The 21,368-nt window shown below is 41.4% G+C and overlaps 1 protein-coding gene across 2 annotated transcripts in view; it reads right to left on the reverse strand.

The window, feature by feature from the left end:
• Positions 1-8,445: 8,445 nt before the first annotated feature.
• SDAD1 (SDA1 domain containing 1) overlaps positions 8,446-21,368 on the reverse strand; it is a 35,511-nt gene continuing 22,588 nt past the window's right edge. For both annotated transcript variants that reach the window (XM_069976742.1, XM_069976741.1), the window contains exons 15-22: positions 18,447-18,544; positions 17,185-17,261; positions 16,648-16,777; positions 16,469-16,560; positions 11,411-11,601; positions 9,942-10,029; positions 9,179-9,340; positions 8,446-8,652 (exon numbers count right to left, since the gene is read on the reverse strand). In XM_069976742.1, the coding sequence (XP_069832843.1) occupies positions 8,602-8,652; positions 9,179-9,340; positions 9,942-10,029; positions 11,411-11,601; positions 16,469-16,560; positions 16,648-16,777; positions 17,185-17,261; positions 18,447-18,544 (889 nt within the window). In that variant the 3' untranslated portion in view covers positions 8,446-8,601. The remainder of the gene's footprint in view (positions 8,653-9,178; positions 9,341-9,941; positions 10,030-11,410; positions 11,602-16,468; positions 16,561-16,647; positions 16,778-17,184; positions 17,262-18,446; positions 18,545-21,368) is intronic.

Raw genomic sequence — 21,368 nt, forward strand, 5'->3', positions numbered from 1 at the left:
TATATAAGGCACCATGTGTCTTCTTGACCTAACAGCATCTAACAGTGTCAGCAGTTTGGAACACGAATTACAGCTGACAGAAGTCTCGTAACAAATGATAGGCAGGCAGTGGAGTGTGGAAACATAATAAAGAAACTATACTCACCAGTCCCCGTACCTCTGGACTGCTCTCTCTCCCACAGCCGCTGGAAGTCATTTTCAGTCATTTTCGACCAGGTTCTGTGTATGTTATGGCCCCAGCTCAATGTCACATACTCGGCTGATGGATTGCCTGCTCAGCCAGTCAATGACTACAGCGGTGTCCATCCCCAGTCAGTGATTAGCTGAGCGTGCAATCCATCAGCCGTGTATGTGGTGTTGCAGCTGGAGGAGGCTGGTGGCTATTGGATATCAATAAGGAAGAGCTTCAGGGGCACAGGGACAGGTAAGTATACTTTCTTTATTATGTTCCTGCACCCCCCTGCCTATCTGAGATTTGTTAAGTTTATTGAAAGAAGTCCCATGAAACTAAGTGGCACGTTATGCTGTTTGCATAGAGTGACTGACAAAATACTAGTAGTGAGCTAGCATCGCTGGTTACATACACAGCTCTGTGTAAAGTTGCCATAGTAATGTGAAAAGTTTGGTGCTTGTTATATCTGGTGTGGTAAGTAGGGTGGGCCAAAAATCATATTCCCAGGTGGGCTCAAGGTACCCCAGCCTGACACTGGCCAGCTGGTTCCCCCCCTCTAAAATCCATGGGATAGGGGATATCAAGCTAAAAAAAAAATCTTTCAAATAAACTGGTGACAGAAAGTTATATACAGTGGTGCCTTGGATTACGAGCATAATTCGTTCTGGGACTGTGCTTGTAATCCAAATCCACTCTTAAACCAAAGCAAATTTTCCCATAAGAAATCACAGAAATGCAGACAATTGGTTCCACACTCCAAAAATAATGATTTATTATTCTGAATAACAGGTAATACAAATGAAACAAACATTCAGAAACAGCAGAATATGTGATATTATAAGTTACTGTACAGTAATGGAGAGGATTGGAAACACAAGGGCTGACAGAGACTGCAGGGAGCATAAAGGAATGAGCAGGGCATATGTGGGCACAGTATAGCAGCGATCTCTGTCCAGGGAGAGAGGGGTTACAGCTATGGAGAGATTACCTCTACAGTCCTGTCCCCTGATGTAAGCCCCAGCCTGAAGTGGATCTGGTATGATTTGGAAGGTGAGGAAGACCTTCTGGGTCTGAGTACAGGGCTGTAGACCCCGCTATGCAGACCATGCCCCTCCTCCATGCGCGCTCCCACAGTACAGGGAGCTCTTAAACCAAAGCAATGCTCTTAAACAAAGTCATAATTTTGAAAAACTGTGAGCTCTTATATCAAAACGCTCTTAAACCAAGTTTCTCTTAAACCAAGGTACCACTGTATATTTTTTTTATTTACTTCTACTAAAATCCCTCTAGCCTACCAATACTTATCAGCTGCTGTATGTCCTGCAGGAAGTGGTGTATTCTTTCCAGTCTGACACAGTGCTCTCTGCTACCACCTCTGTCCATGTCAGGAACTTACTTTAGACAGTTCCTGACATGGACAGAGGTGGCAGCAGATATCACTGTGTCAGACTGGAAAGAATACACCACTTCCTGCTGAACATACGGTAGCTAATAAGTAGAATTAGATTTTTTTGATAGAAGTAAATTACAAATTTCTGGCACCAGTTCCTCTTTAGTTGTTTAAACGTAAAATAGCCCACAGTATTACACAGCTCCTTTTGTACAGTCAGTGCAGTTTCTCCATTGATCAACTAATCGGGTGATCACCAATTTCCTATGAAAACCTGGGGAATGTAGTTTACATGCCACCCATACTGCTTTTCTTTTACTTTGGAGGATTTCCAGGTAGGGATCCCCTCCTTCTCTATTCATTTCAACAGTTTTATTAATAATACTCTTTGGCCGCCCTTTCCTCATACAATTACATCAGATTGTTAGTCGTCTCCTTCATGTTAACAAATCCGCCGTATATAACCGTATACCAGGGGATGCTAAACTGAGTGACAGGAAATGCTGGGAATTGTAGTGTATAGAAATGTTGGGAAGTATGGAGGAAGGGATGACTGCAAAGCATTATGGGGAAGCTTGATGTCATGTGTTTTTAGTCATCATCATCATAAGCTTTACAGCAATGGAGCAGCTTTATAAATCTGTCAGAGACAAAACACAGTCTAATGTGCCCATAGCAACCAATCACAACTCACCTTTCATATCTTTACAAGCTCTTATAAAATTAAAACTGAGCTTTGATTGGTTGCTATGGGTTGCTATAGACTGTCTTAGTTGCGCATGGCAACCAATTACAGTTCAGCTTTTATTTTACCAGAGTAATTTGAGAAACAAAAGCTGCTCTGTGATTGGTTGCTATGGGCCACATCCAACCATATTATTTCGTGTTCTTAGTGTGGCCTAACCATAAGCTGTTTGCTTGGTCACAAGTGTGTTTAGTGACCTCTGCAGTAAAGCACATCGCCAGTCATTAATGGGTTAATACTTCAGATGTGTTTACCTGCAGTAACCATGGCAACCGTGCACTGTGATGACACGCGCTTATGTCATAAAGAAGGTTCCATAAAGCAATGCACCGCGCCCTGATCAGTGCCATCTTGGATGCATCAGAGGACCTTGAGCTTGACTACTTTACTGCCCCCTACCCTTGATGTAATTTGGAGGTTCTAGCAGGTCTGCTTTAGACTACCCCTTCATCGAGTCTCCGCCTTCTTGAGCTGGATCTGTGAGGGAGAAGAGATACATCCGCCTAGCCATCAATAAGGTGACAGATATTGCAGCCAGATTTCTCTCTCGTCCAGTTTATTATATTTATAGTATGATATCACCCTCTAAGCCCAGGGGAGGGGCAACTCTCCAGCCATGGCTCCCTCGAGGTTTCCCTCACAGGGGTTTTTCCTCGCCTGAGTGCTGGAGGGTGACTCTTAGTGAGTCGGGGGTCTGCCATTTTTAGAGTCATGTAATTTTAAATAAAATTGGGACCCTTTGGCACCTGATTACAATGTGTTGTGTCTTTATTTTGCGTTCTTTTGGTGTAACTTATTATGTCTGGGAGTTGGGGATCCATCACATATTGCAGAGTCATAAAGCTGGACATCTGCCTGCTACACAGATCTATCACCTGCACAATGAGCACAAGTAGGATGGAGCAGTGGATAGTAGAACTCCTGCATGTATGTGCCTATCCCTGGATTAAAGGGGCACTAAAATCTGGAAGAAAAAACATGCATCACAAGGTTTATACCAACATCTGCAAGGTTTTTCAAAAGGTTTTTTAAAGTGACAGGGTCACACCAATCATAGCTTATCATAGCAACATGGACACCACCATAAATATACATAATATATACACAACCCAGTGGCTCTTGTGTGTGTGGGCAGCATGAGAAGCAAGATAAAGTATTACACCCCCCACACCCATACATGCAGCTGTGGCCTAGGTAGCTGCCCCCTCCCCCTGCAAAATCCACAGGATAGGGGATATCAAGCTGATTGGTAGGGGTCCCAGTGACGAGAATGTGGGGAACGTGTCCCCCTCAAATAAACAGTGGGGACAGTTCTCCATTAATTCTCTATAGGTCTTGTTATCCCTTATCCTGTGAATAACTTTGGGAGAGGGGTATGTTCTCATGTACTATATAGCTAAACTCAGTCTAGGCGTTATTCAGAAATATGGCAAATGGCATTTTTGGGGTTCAAAAACGCAAAGACCAGATGTTATCTGATAGTCAGTGGGGAAAAGCGAAACACAATACACAGGACATTATTCTGCTATGGCGTTTTTTTGGTTAGTGAAGTCATAGCAGGCTATGTGTTTTTGCCACAGACTTCTATGGGGGGAATATTGTCATGCTTATATGAAAAATAGTGTTTTCTCCCCAGTTCTTCAACAGCAAACCTGGAATCACATGATAAAGAATCGCATGACTTTTACTGAAAACCCCCCCCATGGGGCATAAAACACTAATAGTACTTTACACCAAAATGAGACAATCTGATTTCTAGTGAATTCAGTAGAATTAATTGGGTACGCCGGTGAATTATTTTCTTTCAAATCAACTGGTGTCCGAAAGTTATAAAGACTTGTATTTCACTTTTATGAAAAAACAAACAAACAAACAAAAAAACTGTACTTATCAACTGCTGTATGTCCTGCAGGAAGTGGTGTATTCTATTCAGTCTGACACAGTGCTCTCTGCTGCCACCTCTGTTCATGATATGAACTGTCCAGAGCAGGAGAGGTTTTCTATGGGGATTCGCTACTACTCTGGACAGTTCCTGTCATGGACAGAGGTGGCAGCAGAGACTGTCCACTGTGTCAGCCTGGAAAGAATACAGCACTTCCTGCAGGACATACAGCAGCTGATAAGAACTGGATGACTTTTAAATAGAAGTAATTCACAAATCTATATAACTTTCAGACACCAGTTGGTTTGAGAAGTAAAAAAGTTTTTGCCAGAGTACCTTTTTAAATTAAATAAATAAGTCAATTAGCTTGAGAAGTGGAAACTTTGGCTAGACAGTGTAAAAATGCACCATATTAAGGTCTCGTTCACACCACACTTACTCTTTTTGCTCCTTGACAGATACCTTTCCATATAGTTATGATGGACGCCACTTTATACCATCTGTTATACATAAGACTCCCAAAATTAATTCTGCAATACTTCCCATTCTTGTTTTTTTTGTCCCCCAGGGGGACTTCAAATTATTATATGGTAAAAAGAAAAAAAAAGTTTTTTTTAATAAAAAACAAAATCCTCCCCTAATAAAAGTTTAAATCACTTCCCTTTTGCTATTTTATGAACAAAAATAAAGAAACAAAACATATTTGGTATCGCCACCTGTGTATTCTCCTGAACTATTAAATTATCACATTCCTGATCATGCACGGTAAACAGCGTAAGTGCAAAAACAAAATGCCAAAGTGCAAAATTGCGCATTTTTGGTCACATCAAATCCAGAAGAATTGTATTAAAAAGCTATCAAAAAGCTGCATATTTGCAAGCAAGCTACTGTTAGAAAGTATGGACCATGGCAATCAGGGTGAATGAAGTAACTCCCTCCCCCCCCAAGAAAAAAAATTGTATCTTATTTTACTTTCATAATGCTAAAGTGCACAGTGCTATGGCCCTTTTAAAAAACCATAGCATGAAAACGAAAATTGGCCTGGTCTTTAAGGGGTTAAGGAAGTGCTACAAGGGCACCAAAACGTATAAGTATACTTTTGTTATTATGGTTCCACCTGCCTGAGATTTGTCAGTTTAATGGGACTTCTTTCAAGAAACTTATGTGGCACCCTATACTGTTCGCATAGAGTGACGGACAAGTTACCAGCAGTGAGCTAACATCGCTGGTCATATACACAGCCCTGTGCAAAGTCGCTATAGTAATGTGAAAGGTTTGGCACTGGGTATATCTGCTATATGTAGGGTGGGCCCAAGATACCCCAGTCCGACACTGGAGGCGGGGCATTGCTTCAGTCACTGACTGGCTGAGCGGGTACTTCCCTCTGGGACATGACTATGCAGTAAGGGCCCTATTACACGGGACGATTATCGCGTGAAAAATCGTTTGAATTTAAACAATAATCGTTCTGTGTAATTGCAGGCAACGATTGAAAAATCGTTCGTATGTCGTTGATTGTTGATTTAGATCTGAAACTAAAATTATCGTTAATTGTTCGCTGTAATTCCACATTCGTTCGCTCAACTTCTGCATTTTTTCACTTATTGTTCCGTGTAATTGCACATTGTTTGTTTTTCTGGGATCAGAAGGAATAAACGATCATAGTAACGATTGCAAGAACAATCATATAAACGATCGTAACTAATGATTATCGTTCTGTGTAATATGGTGAACGATTTCAGGTTAACGATAAACAGTCTCGTTTGCGATCGTTAATTGTTAAAAATCGCTCGGTGTAATAGGACCCTAAGCCAGAAGAAAATGAAAACCGGCAGAGGGCTGTTGCCATGGCACTGCGGGGGCATGGGAACAGGTAAGTATAGATTCCCTATTATGTTCCCACACACCCTTGCTGCCTGCACCAGATTTTTATGTGGAGCCTGGAGTTCACCTTTAACCCCGTCTTACTAGTCTGACAATTGGGAAAAAATTATATATCCCCTGTTAGAATGAAGAACACTGAACTCTATATTTTCCACAGCTCCCTACAAGAATTAATCGGGTCACTGTTCTGGAGATTGTTAGGGGCCTCCCAGCAATCAGCTAGTTGTCACATATCCTGCGGGTGTGAAAAAGGAAAACCCCTTAAAGCACAATTAATAGTAATATATGGCCACACTACCATAACTCAACATAAGCCTCTCTGGAGGAGATGTTCTCTACAGTGTCCACCCCTGGGAAGCTTACTGACTTTTCCAATGGCATAAGGCTGCCATAAAACACACAGGTTTTTGGTTAACTGCCACAGCAGTTTTCGAACCAAAGTGAATCCAGCAAGAAGTAGCGATTCCTTTACATTTCCCATTCTTTTTCAATTCACTCAAAAAGTACAGTGACCGTTTTCTAAAAACAAGAACTGCCATGTGCAAAGGCAACCTAAACGTGGGGTTTTAATTCATGTATTTCTATTAAGTGTCTATATGTGCCTATATGGTGAGGTCATTTTGATTTTCTAAGATTCATGTTCTGAGTTTTTGGATCTTAATCATATATACCTAAATATACTCTGCAACAAATTACAGACCAGATCCATTTCGCAGTTCATGTTTAAATGGGAAAACCATTTAAAAAATCCATTAGAAACTTTTTTTTTTGGTGACGTAATCTGTGTTTTTTTTTTTATTAGCACCACTTTTACATATGACTTTTTGATCAATTTATATTCTATTTTTTTCCTGGGATGTGAAATCATCTTGAACTTTGGCTTTTTTGTGCTTATACCATTTACAGTATCAGATCAGGAATAGGATAATGTAATCATTGTGGGCAATTCTACATTCCATGATACTAGTATAGAATGATATTTTGTTAAAATTTTTTGCATTTAAATAACAGAAAAAAATGTGGTAATATAATAAGTAACCATCACAAAAAAAAAATAAAAAATCAGAGAGACATATCAAAATTATTATCGATCAGGGTGTCAAAGTGTTTAGACCCTGACCGATCTATGGGATAAGAAGGGAGACGACCGCGTTGCCGCTTCCTCCATTCTCTGCTCCGTCTGTGACCAAGACGGACCCCCAAGACTTGCATTCAAAGTCCATCTAGGTTATGTAACACAGAGCCAGGAGTAAATAAGCTGAGAGTGGACTTCCCTGGACTCATTCCCCTGATTGGTCATTGTCTGAACTCTCAAAACTTTTGATGTCTCTCTGATATAACAAAAGTTTTTTTTTAGTGGCAGTGCCCATGTGAACTTTTATTATCGGATGAATTTATATTTAAAAAAAACTTTTACTTGACTGTTCATAGAGTATTGCTTTAACACGTTCTCCGTGCTGCTCTCAAGGTGTGTGTAGAGACATAGATAAGCAGGATCTCCTCTTCTGTGTGTGCGCAGTAGCTGAGGGACAACTGAAAATTAGAGATGAAGCTTGAGAAGCAGACATTTGGTGCAAAATGCCATGAACAAGGTATGTAAATTGCCAGAAATAGGGCTGAATCATAAGTTTATGATGATTTACAGAAGCTCCACATATGCACAAATAAGACTTTGTGCCCATGAAAATATAGCTAGCTAACAACTGTCCTTCCTTGGACCAATTTTGGTAGGTATGAAGAGCGTCATATTGGGAACACCCCACTACCTGGGGATGCTTTGACCCAATCATCTAAACATTACAATCTGTCCCTTGTCAGAGTCATTTAGATCCTTACACTTGCCAATATTTCCTGCTACCCACATATCAACCTCAAGAACTGACAGGTCATTTGTTGTCTTATATACCCAGTGGCATAGCTACCACGATGACAGACCACGCAGCTACTACGGGGCCTGGGCATAAGGTGACAGCACCCTCCTGGCCGGCACAGTGTTCCTGCATTCTCTTAGCCTTCCTGCCACACAACAGATTGATGAAATGTTGTGATAGGCCAAGTGAGTGTGGGGTTCAGGGACAGAGATGTCACGACATATGGGGGGGTTCATAGGGCCCAATACAGTTTTCTGCTATGAGGCCCCATAAATCCTAGCCACGCCAATGAATATAACCCACCCCTTGAAAGGTATCGTTCAGGAGGATTGGAAGATGACATAGGATGACACCAGGGGAGTGTGGAGAGGTAAGAAAGTTATTTTTAAACTGAATACCAATTTCATTTTATGGCTGATCATTAAATGAAATAATGAATATAACTTTTGGCATAAAAAAAAAAACAATCCAGGCCAGACAAATAAATAAATACACAGTTACTGATATAACAGTTCACTCTGTTTATTTTTCAGAAACCAATAACCACCAATGGCGTTTAACAATATACATACAAAAGTCTTGACCGGGTGTGCAAAAGTCTTGGCTGAGGCTGGGAAAAAGAATTACTAAACAATACTGGGGAAAGAGAATATCCTGTTATTTAATAAGCCGTTTCCGTTTCTTCAGAAGTGAATCTCGCAGAGCAATCTGAGGGGAAAAAAAGGAGTCATGGAAAAGGACAAAAATTTGGCAAGTTACACATTACATAACTGTGAGTGGTAGTGGAAAAAATTTCAGGTGCATCTGAATGTTCAGACCTGTACTGATTGTGAGAACGAGCCGGGAGAAGACAGAGCTAAGCATGGTCCTCTCCTGGCTTTATATCACATGATAAGTCGGGTTACTAATGTAAGTCTATGGAGCCTGACTCTTCACTGACACAGAGCAGGGAGGGGACCCGCTGTAGCACAGTAGCACAGTCTTCACCCAGCTTGTTCTCACGATCGGTACAGGTCTGAACACTCAGACCTGGACTGATCAATATTCTTGACATGTCAAAAGTTTTTAAAACTTTTAAAGGTACACTTTAATGCATGCAGAAATCCTTTAATTTTTGACAAGATAAGCACGCCTACTGAAATTAACATGCATGTTGGCAATAGTGCCAGGAAGAATGCCCCTTATGTGCATGGGCAGCATTAGTAATTTTCTGCAAGTTATTAGTTAGCGTTACCTGCTTGTCTCTGAATGAACGCTTGTTTTTGGACCGGACATTCTGGCTATATCTCATCATCATAAAGTTCTTATTCTTTTTCTTCTCCTTGTTGGTGGTGCTGGCATTAGGATTCATCCTCATTTTTTTCCTCACAAATTCTTTTCGGTCTGTCTTACTAGCCTATTAAAAGAAATTCATTATAGAGTAAAGACTGGTCAAACACAAAAGGTTATTATATAGATTTTGTTTAGCATAAAGCTATAGACTACGCAAAGTGAAACATCATAGCAATAGATTGTCTAAACCATCACAATAAACAGGTTCCCTTTAAGCATACACACGTCTCTCAGACTGTCAAAATTACTTTTATATTGTATATATAATTACATATATATATAAGATGCATTTGACAGCAACTTTTGCTGCTTACAAAGAAACAAGTTTCTTCGTCTTTTTTTTTTCTCTCGCTTCGCCCGGGATAGGGGAGGATGGGGGGGCATTGTTGTTTGATGGTTCAGGTGTTGATATCCTGTTTATTAATCTATGCTTGCCATGTGGGGTTTAAATAGTATGATGTGTTAGATTTGTAGTCATGTGAAGGAGAAATAAATATTATAATAAAAAAAAAAAACTTTTGCTGCTTACATACAATATACAGATGAAAGTGATACATTTTTCAGGGGGTAGGTAAAATTTTGCTTTATGTGCCAACTACTACTACTTTTTGAAGCGCTGTATTACATCTGTCATAATAAATCAAACTAATAATAATAAAACTCACCTGAGCTGTTGCCAGCCGTGTTTCTTTATCAGACTTGGGCTTTTTGTGGAGATGTTCAATATCTCGGAGTGACAGCAATTCACCTTTGCTAAAAATAAAAGAAGCATGAACAGTCAATAAGTGCAGGTACGCACTTAGGTTACACTTGCATCTTTAACAAATCCAAAAATCTACCTCCATGTTTATAAGAACACCCTATAAAAGACTGTTACACAGAGCAGTTTAGTTGCAGTTTTACTGCACCAGTGAAGCCTAAGCCAGATACGGATCATACCAAATTAAAAACGACTGTATAAAAGAACAAGCAGTTCATTCTGTTCTTATTTTTTATTTTATTTTTTTTTTTATTTCAATCCATTCTACACCCTGTGTATGAGTATAAGTAGCAACCATTCTTTATGTGATCTAATTCATAATGATCCACACCAGGTTTTATCCACTGTGTAAAGGCAGCCAAACATAAATGTACTGATCAGCTGAAGCATTAGAGCAGCTGACCGATGAAAGGAGTAGTCATTATTTTGTGACAATGGCCACTGTGAGGGTACGGGATATATTAACCCTTTCACTAATCAGCCAATTAAAATTTTAGCATTTTGATTTTCTCCTCTTTGCCTTCTAAAAGCCCCCCCCCCCCCCCACACACACATCACCACCCACAAAGACATATGGGGCTTGTTTTTTGCAGGACTAATTGTACTTTTTCGGCCCCCTTCACAGCTCAGTAAAAATCAATTCCGATTTCTTATAGAGTTCTAATGGGCATTGACACAGTTTTCCGGCACAGACAACATTCAGGAAAAATCCTCATAGGTGTCCGTTCCAGAAAATAGGCCTGGAAATTATAGGACATGTCCTCTAATTGTCTGGAATTCCAGCACAGATGCCCCATAGAATCCTATGGGGGCATATGGAATTCTAAATAGCTCTGGATGTACGTTCCAGAAACTGTCCAGAATTGTGGATGCAATTTAACTTGTGCACTCGCAGAGCCGGGAGCCAGAGAAGAGCAGAGTATGCATTTTTTTCTACTCCGCTTTTACGGTCAGGAAACACTAATGGTTTACTGAAGCCTCCTATAACGACTTCCAAATTGGGGTTTCCTGACCAAAAAACGGCCAAGGTAGTGTGAAGGGAGGCTTATTGTTATGGCTGACTAATATGGACACTTAAAAAAATAAAATAATTTTTTTTTTTTTAACTAGTAAACAACTATACAAAACTAGTAAACAACTAGACAAAACCAGTAGAGGAATGGGGTACAATAATACTTTTGTTTATAATCCAACATCTCTTGTGGCGATCCACGGCTGACCCCTGGATTTCTGCCATGATTAGGAAGTTTGCTCTGCTGCAGAACCACACAACAACCCATTGTTATCAACTGGGCTGATCCCCGGGGTTACCACAGCAAAAATGTGACATTTTACTAATTAAATGTATGCAGATTAACAGAAGATTAAACAAACCTCTCTTCCTCATCACTGTCTATTTCTATATTTTTCCTCTTTTCTGCTTTTCCAGGTGCGGACTTTACTTCTTTCGCCAACTGGGCAACACGGATTTTCTTGAATTCTTCTTGTGTAAGGAACCTGCTGGCACTGACAGCTGCAGCCTTGGCTTTTCGCTCACTTTCTGGCATTGCTTGAAGCTTTTCTGCCTATTAGATCACAAGAGACATGACATGTACTTTAATACTCTGCCTATGACTATCAAGGTAATAAAAGGAACTACCATCAGCTTTAAAGGACCAACTTTTGTTGTGATTAGGAATTCATTATATTTTAGGAAAATCATTTAAGCATCAGAAAAAGGATTACTGATCTTTTTACAACGTTATCAAAATGAACTTCTATTGGCAAAATAACATTTTCTAATACCAAAGTAGTGCATAAAAACATACCACATTGCTCATTTATAGCTGCAAACCTATAAGGCTGTGTTTGCACAATGCAGTTTTCATGCTGTACTGTTGCAGTGTTGCGCGATATCAGTGAAAATGCTGCAGTGTTGCGCGATATCAGTGAAAATGCTGCAGTGTTGCGCGATATCAGTGAAAATGCTGCAGTACTGCAATGCAATGTGTGTGAACACAGCCTTAGCACACTGTAAATGCTAAACTGTAAAAATAAAACTTTCATGTTTGTTTTCTGATTCTTCTTATTTCATGTGTAGTACTTTATCATGGGGCAGGCAACATGCTTGAGCTGCCTTTAAAAGAACTAAACGAGATTCTTTACAGCCAGCCTCATGGACATCAGAGGGGCACATCAGACCCAACACACTTGTATGAGAGTTTGCTAGATAAGTTTTTCACCTGTGCAGAGAAGACAGGCAGGTTACATATACTTTTCTATGTCACCTTTCACTGTAATCCTGTCTTTGATAAGGAGGATACTGCTAAGAAGTCCTCTACAGAACAGATGTGTCAGCTTATTATTAATCTTAGTGGCCAGAATAAAATCCAATACTACAGTGGTCGCAAGTTACATATTAACTGGTTCCAGGACAACCACTGTAAATTAGAACTATAGTATCGAAACCAAAACTTTATAAAAAAAAAAAAACTGGTAATGGGTTCTGCAAACCCCAGAAAGGTCATCCAAAAATAGTAAAAAAGTTAAGATTAAAATAAATAAAATAAGCAGATAGCTAATATACCTAAAGCAAGTCACTGCACATAAAAGTCCAAAAGAGCTGGTGGTAGCTGTCAAATAATTTATATGTTAAAGGGGTTGTCCAGTGAAAATCTTTTTCTTTCAATCTTTCAGATTTGTAATTTACTTTTATTTAAAAATCTCAAGTCTTCCCATACTTATCAGCTGCTTTATGTTGTGCAGGAAGTGTTGTTTTCTTTTCAGTCTGACACAGTGCTCTCTGCTGCCACCTCTGTCCGAGACAGGAACTGTCAAGAGCAGCAGCAAATCCCCATAGAAAACCTCTCCTGCTGTGGACAGTCCCTGTCTCGGACAGTGGTGGCAGCAGAGAGCGCTGTGTCAGACTGGAAAGAAAACACCACCTCCTGCAGTACATGCAGCAGCTGAGCTTTAAAATAGAATTACAAATCTATATAACTTTCTGAAACCGGTTCATTTGAAAGAAAATGATTTTCGCTGGATAACCCCTTTAAAGAAGGGGACTTCTTCAATGTATCGGGGGGAAAAAAAAAAAACTGAGCAGCTGTTACTCGGTATCTAGGTATACCATCCTGACACAGGTGAATAGTACAGAACTTGTAGCACTTGTTACAGGCTCTACTAGACAACCAATCAGTGCCTGCACTTCTGTAATCAAGGGATTTTACTGTTGAAATGAAAGATCTGATACATATTGTGAATCTGTCCATAGCTTTAAGGAGATACTCTGGTATGAAAATATTGTATATATAATTATCATCCTAAGACCTATTACTTACTAATATAGCATTATCACTAACAGGGCTGACTTTAGTGTGCATTTGCATGCTTTATCACTGACAGGAAATGGAAAATAGAACTACAATATGTATATTGTTTCCAGCTCCCCGAATCCTCCCTCTCTCCCAAGATACCGCACCATGCTCTGATGTCACAGGAGGAATGGCTGGATCTTGTCTTTAAGCTCTAGTCCCATCCCCCTGAGTGACTCACCATCTCTGCCCAGCCCATTTATCTTTTATCACTCTCTCTCTATTATATACACAGATACATATATATATATATATATATATATATATATATATATATATATATACACACACACATACATATATATATATATATATATATATATATATATATATATATATATATATATATACACACACACACACATATATATATATATATATATATATATATATATATATATATACACATACATACACACATACATATATATATATATATATATATATATATATATATATATATATACACACACACACATATATATACACACACACATATATATATCTTTATTGGGACATTTAGGAAAGGTAATAATATTATTATTATTATTAATAATAATAACATAAAAAGAAAGAACAGACAGGGAGTAAATACAGCAGGTGCTGCGACCTCATTGCAATATTTTGCAGTAAAATTAGATGTTCTACAACAGCTTTGGGCAGGGAACTGGCAACTGCTGTGGGAGGGGAGTAGGCAGGGTGGGAGGACTGATTAACAGCTGTGGGAAAGCAATACATTTTGGGAATTGTAATACTAAGCATCTGCACAACCAGAAACTACAACCACGAAATACAGAGTTTGGGTGGTTTCAAATCTGGGGCAGAAGAAAAGCAATGCTATATGTTTCTTTAGCAAAGTACTCCTTTAAGTATGGTTTCATTTACAATGGTCTAGAAAAGGCCATTTTATGTTGAACATATTGTAACCCATATTGTTTTATATGTTCCTGTGGGACACATAGGTCTTTCAACTTACATTTCTGGTGTCTGCATTATAAGGAAAATGGGCAAAAATCATACCAAAATGCAATGATAAAAACAGAAAAACTATATTCTGCATGATATGGGCATAGCACGGACAGTGGTATTCAGGATATGGATGCATGTAATATGTGCTTTGGATCTCACTCTTAGTGCAACACACAATTGCGAATGCGGATAACTAGCCACTCATTTTTACAAAATGTTGTTCATTCACCAAAACGGAGTGTGTGTGTGTGTCTGTGTGTGTGTGTAATTATATATATTATAACCCACACACACTGTACAGAGGCACATTGGGAGTGATATTTACAATAAATAAGGTTCCAATATATCACATCAGTATGATGTTATATATTTAAACTTAGAAAGCACGTGCATCCTATTCCTAGGCTGATGTAAATTGTAATTTTGCCTTTTGCTGTCTGCCAAATTTAAGAACAATGATGAACAGGTCTGCTCTGTTAATCAAACTCAAACATTCTGCTCCTGCAAATCACAACTTGAAAGATGATAGATTTTTTTTTTCTTATTACACTTGTCACCGATACCCATTGTTGGTATACAAAAAATACCCATTTGTATAACACTTGGCTGAACACATACAATAACTTCTTCAGGTTTGATGGATTGTGGCACCAGAAAGTTTTACTTATGAGTCCAGCAGACAGTCTAGTCAGCAGTATTCTTTGTACAGATAGCTACTAGCAATCACAAAGTTCTATAAGAAACTATAATAACATTAATAACAACAACAATAATAATAATGGTATGCTTAAAAGGGGCTGTCCGATTAGGTAAAAATTAAATGTGTGCACACACGCACAGTACAAATGTGTATATTTTTTTTTTCTCTGTTCTCCTCAATGGATCTGATCAGTTCTGGTTTTCCTCTCTTAACAGTGACAGTTCTGTTGGTACGCAACAGGGTAGACACTTTCCTACAATCATTCTTGCTTGTAGGCTAAGTGAAAACCAACTGGCAGTATTTCCTGGAGACTGCAGTTGAACTGAGCATGCCTGACCCACCTTAGCTGGTCGTAACCAAGGGCAACAAGTTATTAAAGGGGAACTCCAGCAATCCCCTAAAGAAAATGCACAAAAAGCATATAGGTGCCCCTCCTGCCGCAAGAACACAGACAGAAAGCTGGAACACTGGGCCTTGTAATACAACCTTTAGTCCTGGAGCTGACATGGCAAACCATAACAGTATGCAGCTACCTGACTGGGCAAGAATACTAGGTACAGCTGCTATAGTACTTTTTTTTGTCTCCATGCTGTGAATTATGCATTGCCACCCATGTACAGTGATTTTTGTAACATAATTTTAAAACAACTACACTGAAGCCAGGCTAGGTTTACATAGTAGTTATCTGGGGGTCTTATATTAGTGGCCGCTAGGGCATTCATGTATAATCTTTGACAAGTATCACCAATGATGGCCTGAGCTCCATTAAAGTGTTAGGTACTGTAGTGAAGAGGCACAGCAGCTCATTCTTTCTGCAGATTGGCTGGGGTTCGAAGGGTACAAAATAAAGAACTGCAGCACTGATTAGAGTGCCGAGCAAAGGGGGAGATGAGTACATTGGGAATGAGAATTTTATACTACTGTTAATCTATCTGGACAGGCTCCTAACTATATCCCCTTGATAGCCATATATTACTTTTGTCTCGTTCATAAAACACTAAGTGACTGATTAAAATTCTTCCATGTTGTTGAATATATATATATACACAGGGTGGTCCAAAAGTAGGTGGGGACTGTATGTGTAATAGGGATATGAAGGGGGAGATTTATCAAACATGGTGTAAAGTGAAACTGGCTCAGTTGCCCCTAGCAACCAGTCAGATTCCACTTTTCATTTTCTTAAGATTCTGTGAGGAATGAAAGGTGGAATCTGATTGGTTGCGAGGGGCAACTGAGCCAGTTTCACTTTACACCATGTTTGATAAATCTCCCCCCATCAGTGTAAAAACCCCTTCAATATGTTTTATGCATACTTGTGAATTGTACTATGCTCTGTGTGTTTTCCTGAAGTATAAATAAGCAATAGGTTATCAATATAAATGAAGTGTTAAACGATTTGTCAAAACGTACAACTTCCTGCTGTTCCTCATCAGAAGAGTGATGGACGTCAATCCACTCCCCATCTTCATCATCATCACTGAGGCTAGCACTTTCCCAGCCATCTGAAAACAGAACAAATCCTACATCAATACATCTGCAGCCAGAGGTGTCACTCCCCAACCATCTGCCATTTTGTTTCTTCCCGTTACCATCTTCTTTTGCCTCTTCTGTCACTTTATTTTCAACTTCCAACACTTCAGCTCCGGGAATATAGTCCGTTGCAACCAGCTCTCCATATGCGTGTATTTTTGCCTCTGTAGATGCTTCTGTTGGTTTACCCTGTAAGAACGTATTGGTTGCTTACAATTAGAACACCACATATACTAAACAAGAAAGAAACTTTACATTTTCCAAGCTGGCGAAACCAAAACACAAAGATAAGCAGTAAAAATACTCAATGAAAAAGCAAAACAATAGTATTGTCTAGTACTCTGCTATCTTTCAGTCCCATATACTTTAAATGAAGCAGTAGTGCACATGCCCAAATGCCACTCCATCCAATTGGTAAATAAAAGACCCCGAAAGCTTGTGAACAGTGAGGGTTCCAACTGTGAATAGGTAGTAAGTGTTGTGTCTGAGAAAACCCTTTTCAAATCATATACCAGAATTATAAAATAAATGCAAATGAACGTCATCCCCTCAGAAAACGGATTATAACTAGTAATGTAAGCAGAAATAACACCCACCCTGAATTTCTTGTGCAACATTTGAGGGTCTAAAGCACGGAAGAGCTGTATCAGTGCTCTGGCAGACATTGAGACATCTAATTGAGACAGAAGAAAAAAGAATTAGAAATAGTTAGTTTTTTTTTTAGTTCTTACGTATATATATGAATTCCTTGAAATAGCTTTTTAAACAGTGGACAGTAAACTTAACTTTAGTGATCAGTGCCAGGCAGCAGCTGCCAAGGCTAACAAAATAATGGGATGCATCAAAAAATGTATAAATGCCAAAGATAACACAGTTTTGCCTCTTTAAATCACTGGTCAGACCACATATGGAAAGTTGTGTACATCACCGGGCATCTGTATATAAGAAGGACATGGCTGAACTAATGCGGGTGCAGAGGAGGGTATCCAAGGTCATTAAGGGAATGGGTAGGTTACAGTACCAGGACAGGTTGGGGCTAATTAGTTTAGAATAAAGACTCCTTAGAGGTGATCTAATCTCAATGTATGAATGGACAGTACAGAGATCTTTGTAGTGATCCCATTACACCTAGGCCTGTAACCAAGACAAGGGGGCATCCTTTATGTCTAGAGGAAAGAACGTATCACCATCAGCACAGACGTGGATTCTTTACTGTAAGAGCAGTGAGACTGTGGAACTCTCTGCCACATGACGTTGTCATGGCTGATTCATTAAGTTCAAGGGAGGCCTGGATGCTTTTCTTAAAAAATGTATTATAGGTTATGGGCATTAGATTTGGTGATACATTAATCCAGGGATGATTCTGATTGCCATTGGAGTTGGGAAGGAATTTTCTCCCTGTAATGGGGAAATTGTCATCTGCCTCATAAGGGTTCTTGCCTTTCCCTGGATCAACACAACAGGGTTTCTGTAGGTTGAACTTGATGGACTCTAGTTTTCTTTCAACCCTATTAACCATGTTACTATATAGTATTTCTGGCATCTTCCAAAGAGTTGTATATGCTTGGCTGTCGCCCCCCAAAACCCCTCCTTACTGTGGAAGTGCTGTTAAAGAGGTCTGTAGTCCAATGGACTGGTGACTGTAGGGGGCCAACTATACAGCTTTTTACAGAACCCAAGCAAATTCAACTAAAGCAGTACAGCTATCTCCTAGAGTGACTATCCCTACTGGTTAGGCAGGAATTCCTTTTTTTAACTGTGCCATTGTCAGTGTCAGTGTTTGCTTATGTGCCCCCGGGGTATATTATGCTTATGGTTCATGGATAAAACGCTGCACAGTTTTACAAATCTTACTTACTTTTATCCTTGTGAGTCTTATACTGTGAAAGATCCTGTAAAAGGTCTTCCTTCATAGCCAAAGGACACCTTGCAGTTAGCTCCTTTATGGCGTTTATTCTATAAAGTAAAAGAATGGAGGACATAATTCAAGCAAGAGCAGGAAAGCATGTGAAGCACAACCCCCCCCCCCCAAAAAAAAAAACAAAAAAAAAAACAACAAAACACACAACTTTCAACATTTCTTCTAACCAAACAAACTATGGCAGTGATTTGGCCGTGCCCCACAAAAAGGCAGACTCCAGCCAAAATGTTTCATGTCTCAATGATCAGTCAAGACTGACAAACAAAAAGGAACAATGTAGCAGTAACCCATGTACAATTACAATTTAAGAGCAGTGTGTTTAAAGTAGACAAGTTCACCTTCAACTAATCAAATACAATATAAATATGGAAAGTTTTGCTGTATGAATTCTACCAGAAGACTGGGGTCTGCTTCTATGGATGCTGTAATTTAGTCCGTCTCCCCTTAAAACAACGCAACTTGTGTAAAGCTCTGTGCACTGCATGTGAACTAATACAAGCTTTGTTATTCTCAATGTACAAGTGAAACTGTTCCAAGGGGATAGAGAAAACTGTTCCAAGGGGATAGAGATAGGGTCCTATTCCACGGGCCGAGCAGGGCCCGATCAACAATGTAAACGAGCGCCGATCTGCTAGATCGGCGCTCGTTTACTGGGCCTATTCCACAGCCCGATAATCGTTTAGCCAGGGCTGCAGGGACATATTTACCGATGTCCTTGCTGCCCTTGTTTAAACATTGTACTTTACTTATCCAGGCTGCAGGTCTTCTGTGCTCCTTCTCCCAGTCCTGCGCGCAGCAGCAGCTTCGGAGCGGCCTGTCTGAAGTGACAAACCGCTCAGCCAATCACTGGCCGCAGAGGTTCTGGACAGGGATTAGCTGAGCGGTCTGTCAGCTCAGACAGGTCCCTATGAAGCTGCTGCTGCGCGCGGGACTGGGAGAAGGAGCGCAGGAGAAGACCTGCAGCCTGGATAGGTAAAGTATGACGTTTTTAAATAGTCGGTCGCCCGCCGCACGCCGCTATTCCACGGTAGCGATGCGTGGGTGGTGACCGATGATTTTAGGTTTGCACCTAAATGAACAATCAGCTGATGACACGATCGGCTGATCGTTTTTTCTATTCCACGGAGCCAGTAGCGAAATTTGGTGGGGGGCAAGGGGGGCGGTCGCCCCCGGGCCCACTCAGACAGGGGCCCACTGAGGTCTTAGACAGTTAATGCTGTCTGCAAAAGCTATTGCTTTTGCAGACAGCATTAACACGTCAGTAGTGGCCGGAACTGTATGCGCTCGCACTCCTAATGAGCGCATACAGTTCCGACTGGGCCAGGATGTGATTGACACAGCATCAGGAGCCATTGGCTCCTGGCTGTGTCAATCATTCTTGTGGCCGGAGGCAGCGTTATGCCTCCAGCCACAAGAGGCTGCGCTCCGCATCGGCACAAGCCCCCCGAACCGCCGAGCCCACCCCCTCCTTTATGCCTCTCTTGCGACCGCAAGCACGGTCTTGCTTGCGGCCGCAAGAGGCAATCTTGCCCCTGTCTGATGCGTCGCTCCCTGGGGGATTCCCAGGGAGCGCACGTATCAGGAACCTTAGTGCGCGTCGCTGGGACTTCCTGTACCGGAAGTCCCGGCCTGGGCGCACACTCAGCTTCCGGATGTGTGCGCTGCCCGGGAATCCCCCAGGGAGGGACGCATCAGCTGGGGGCAGAAGAGAGGACAGCAGCGACGGGGGAGCGCTTGTTAGGTGAGTTGTGTGTTTGTTTTTTTTAATCTGCTGTGCAGGGGGCAAACTATAAGGGGGGATACAGGGGGGGGGGAGCCATCTATAAGGGGGGGATACAGGGGGGGGAGCCATCTATAAGGGGGAATACAGGGGAGGGAAGCCATCTATAAGGGGGGAGTGCAGGGGGGGGGAAGCCATCTATAAGGGAGGGATACAGGGGAGGGGAGCCATCTATAAGGGGGGATACAGGGGGGGAGCCATCTATAAGGGAGGGATACAGGGGAGGGGAGCCATCTATAAGGGGGGGGGGATACAGGGGAAGGGCCATCTATAAGGGGGGGGATACAGGGGGGGAGCCATCTATAAGGGGGAATACAGGGGAGGGAAGCCATCTATAAGGGGGGAATACAGGGGAGGGAAGCCATCTATAAGGGGGGGAATACAGGGGGGAGCCATCTATAAGGGGGAATACAGGGGGGAGCCATCTATAAGGGGGAATACAGGGGGGGAGCCATCTATAAGGGGGGAGTGCAGGGGGGGGAAGCCATCTATAAGGGGGGGGGGGATACAGGGGAGGAGCCATCTATAAGGGAGGGATACAGGGGAGGGGAGCCATCTATAAGGGGGAATACAGGGGGGAGCCATCTATAAGGGGGAATACAGGGGGGGAGCCATCTATAAGGGAGGGATACAGGGGAGGGGAGCCATCTATAAGGGGGGATACAGGGGGGGAGCCATCTATAAGGGAGGGATACAGGGGAGGGGAGCCATCTATAAGGGGGGGGATCCATCTATAAGGGGGAATACAGGGGAGGGGAGCCATCTATAAGGGGGGATACAGGGGGGAGCCATCTATAAGGGAGGGATACAGGGGAGGGGAGCCATCTATAAGGGGGGGGATACAGGGGGGGAGCCATCTATAAGGGGGAATACAGGGGAGGGAAGCCATCTATAAGGGGGAATACAGGGGAGGGAAGCCATCTATAAGGGGGGAATACAGGGGAGGGAAGCCATCTATAAGGGGGGGAATACAGGGGGGAGCCATCTATAAGGGGGAATACAGGGGGGGAGCCATCTATAAGGGGGGAGTGCAGGGGGGGGGAAGCCATCTATAAGGGGGGAATACAGGGGAGGGAAGC

The sequence above is a fragment of the Dendropsophus ebraccatus genome, chromosome 7 (genome assembly GCF_027789765.1).
Source record: "Dendropsophus ebraccatus isolate aDenEbr1 chromosome 7, aDenEbr1.pat, whole genome shotgun sequence".
Lineage (NCBI taxonomy): Eukaryota > Metazoa > Chordata > Amphibia > Anura > Hylidae > Dendropsophus > Dendropsophus ebraccatus.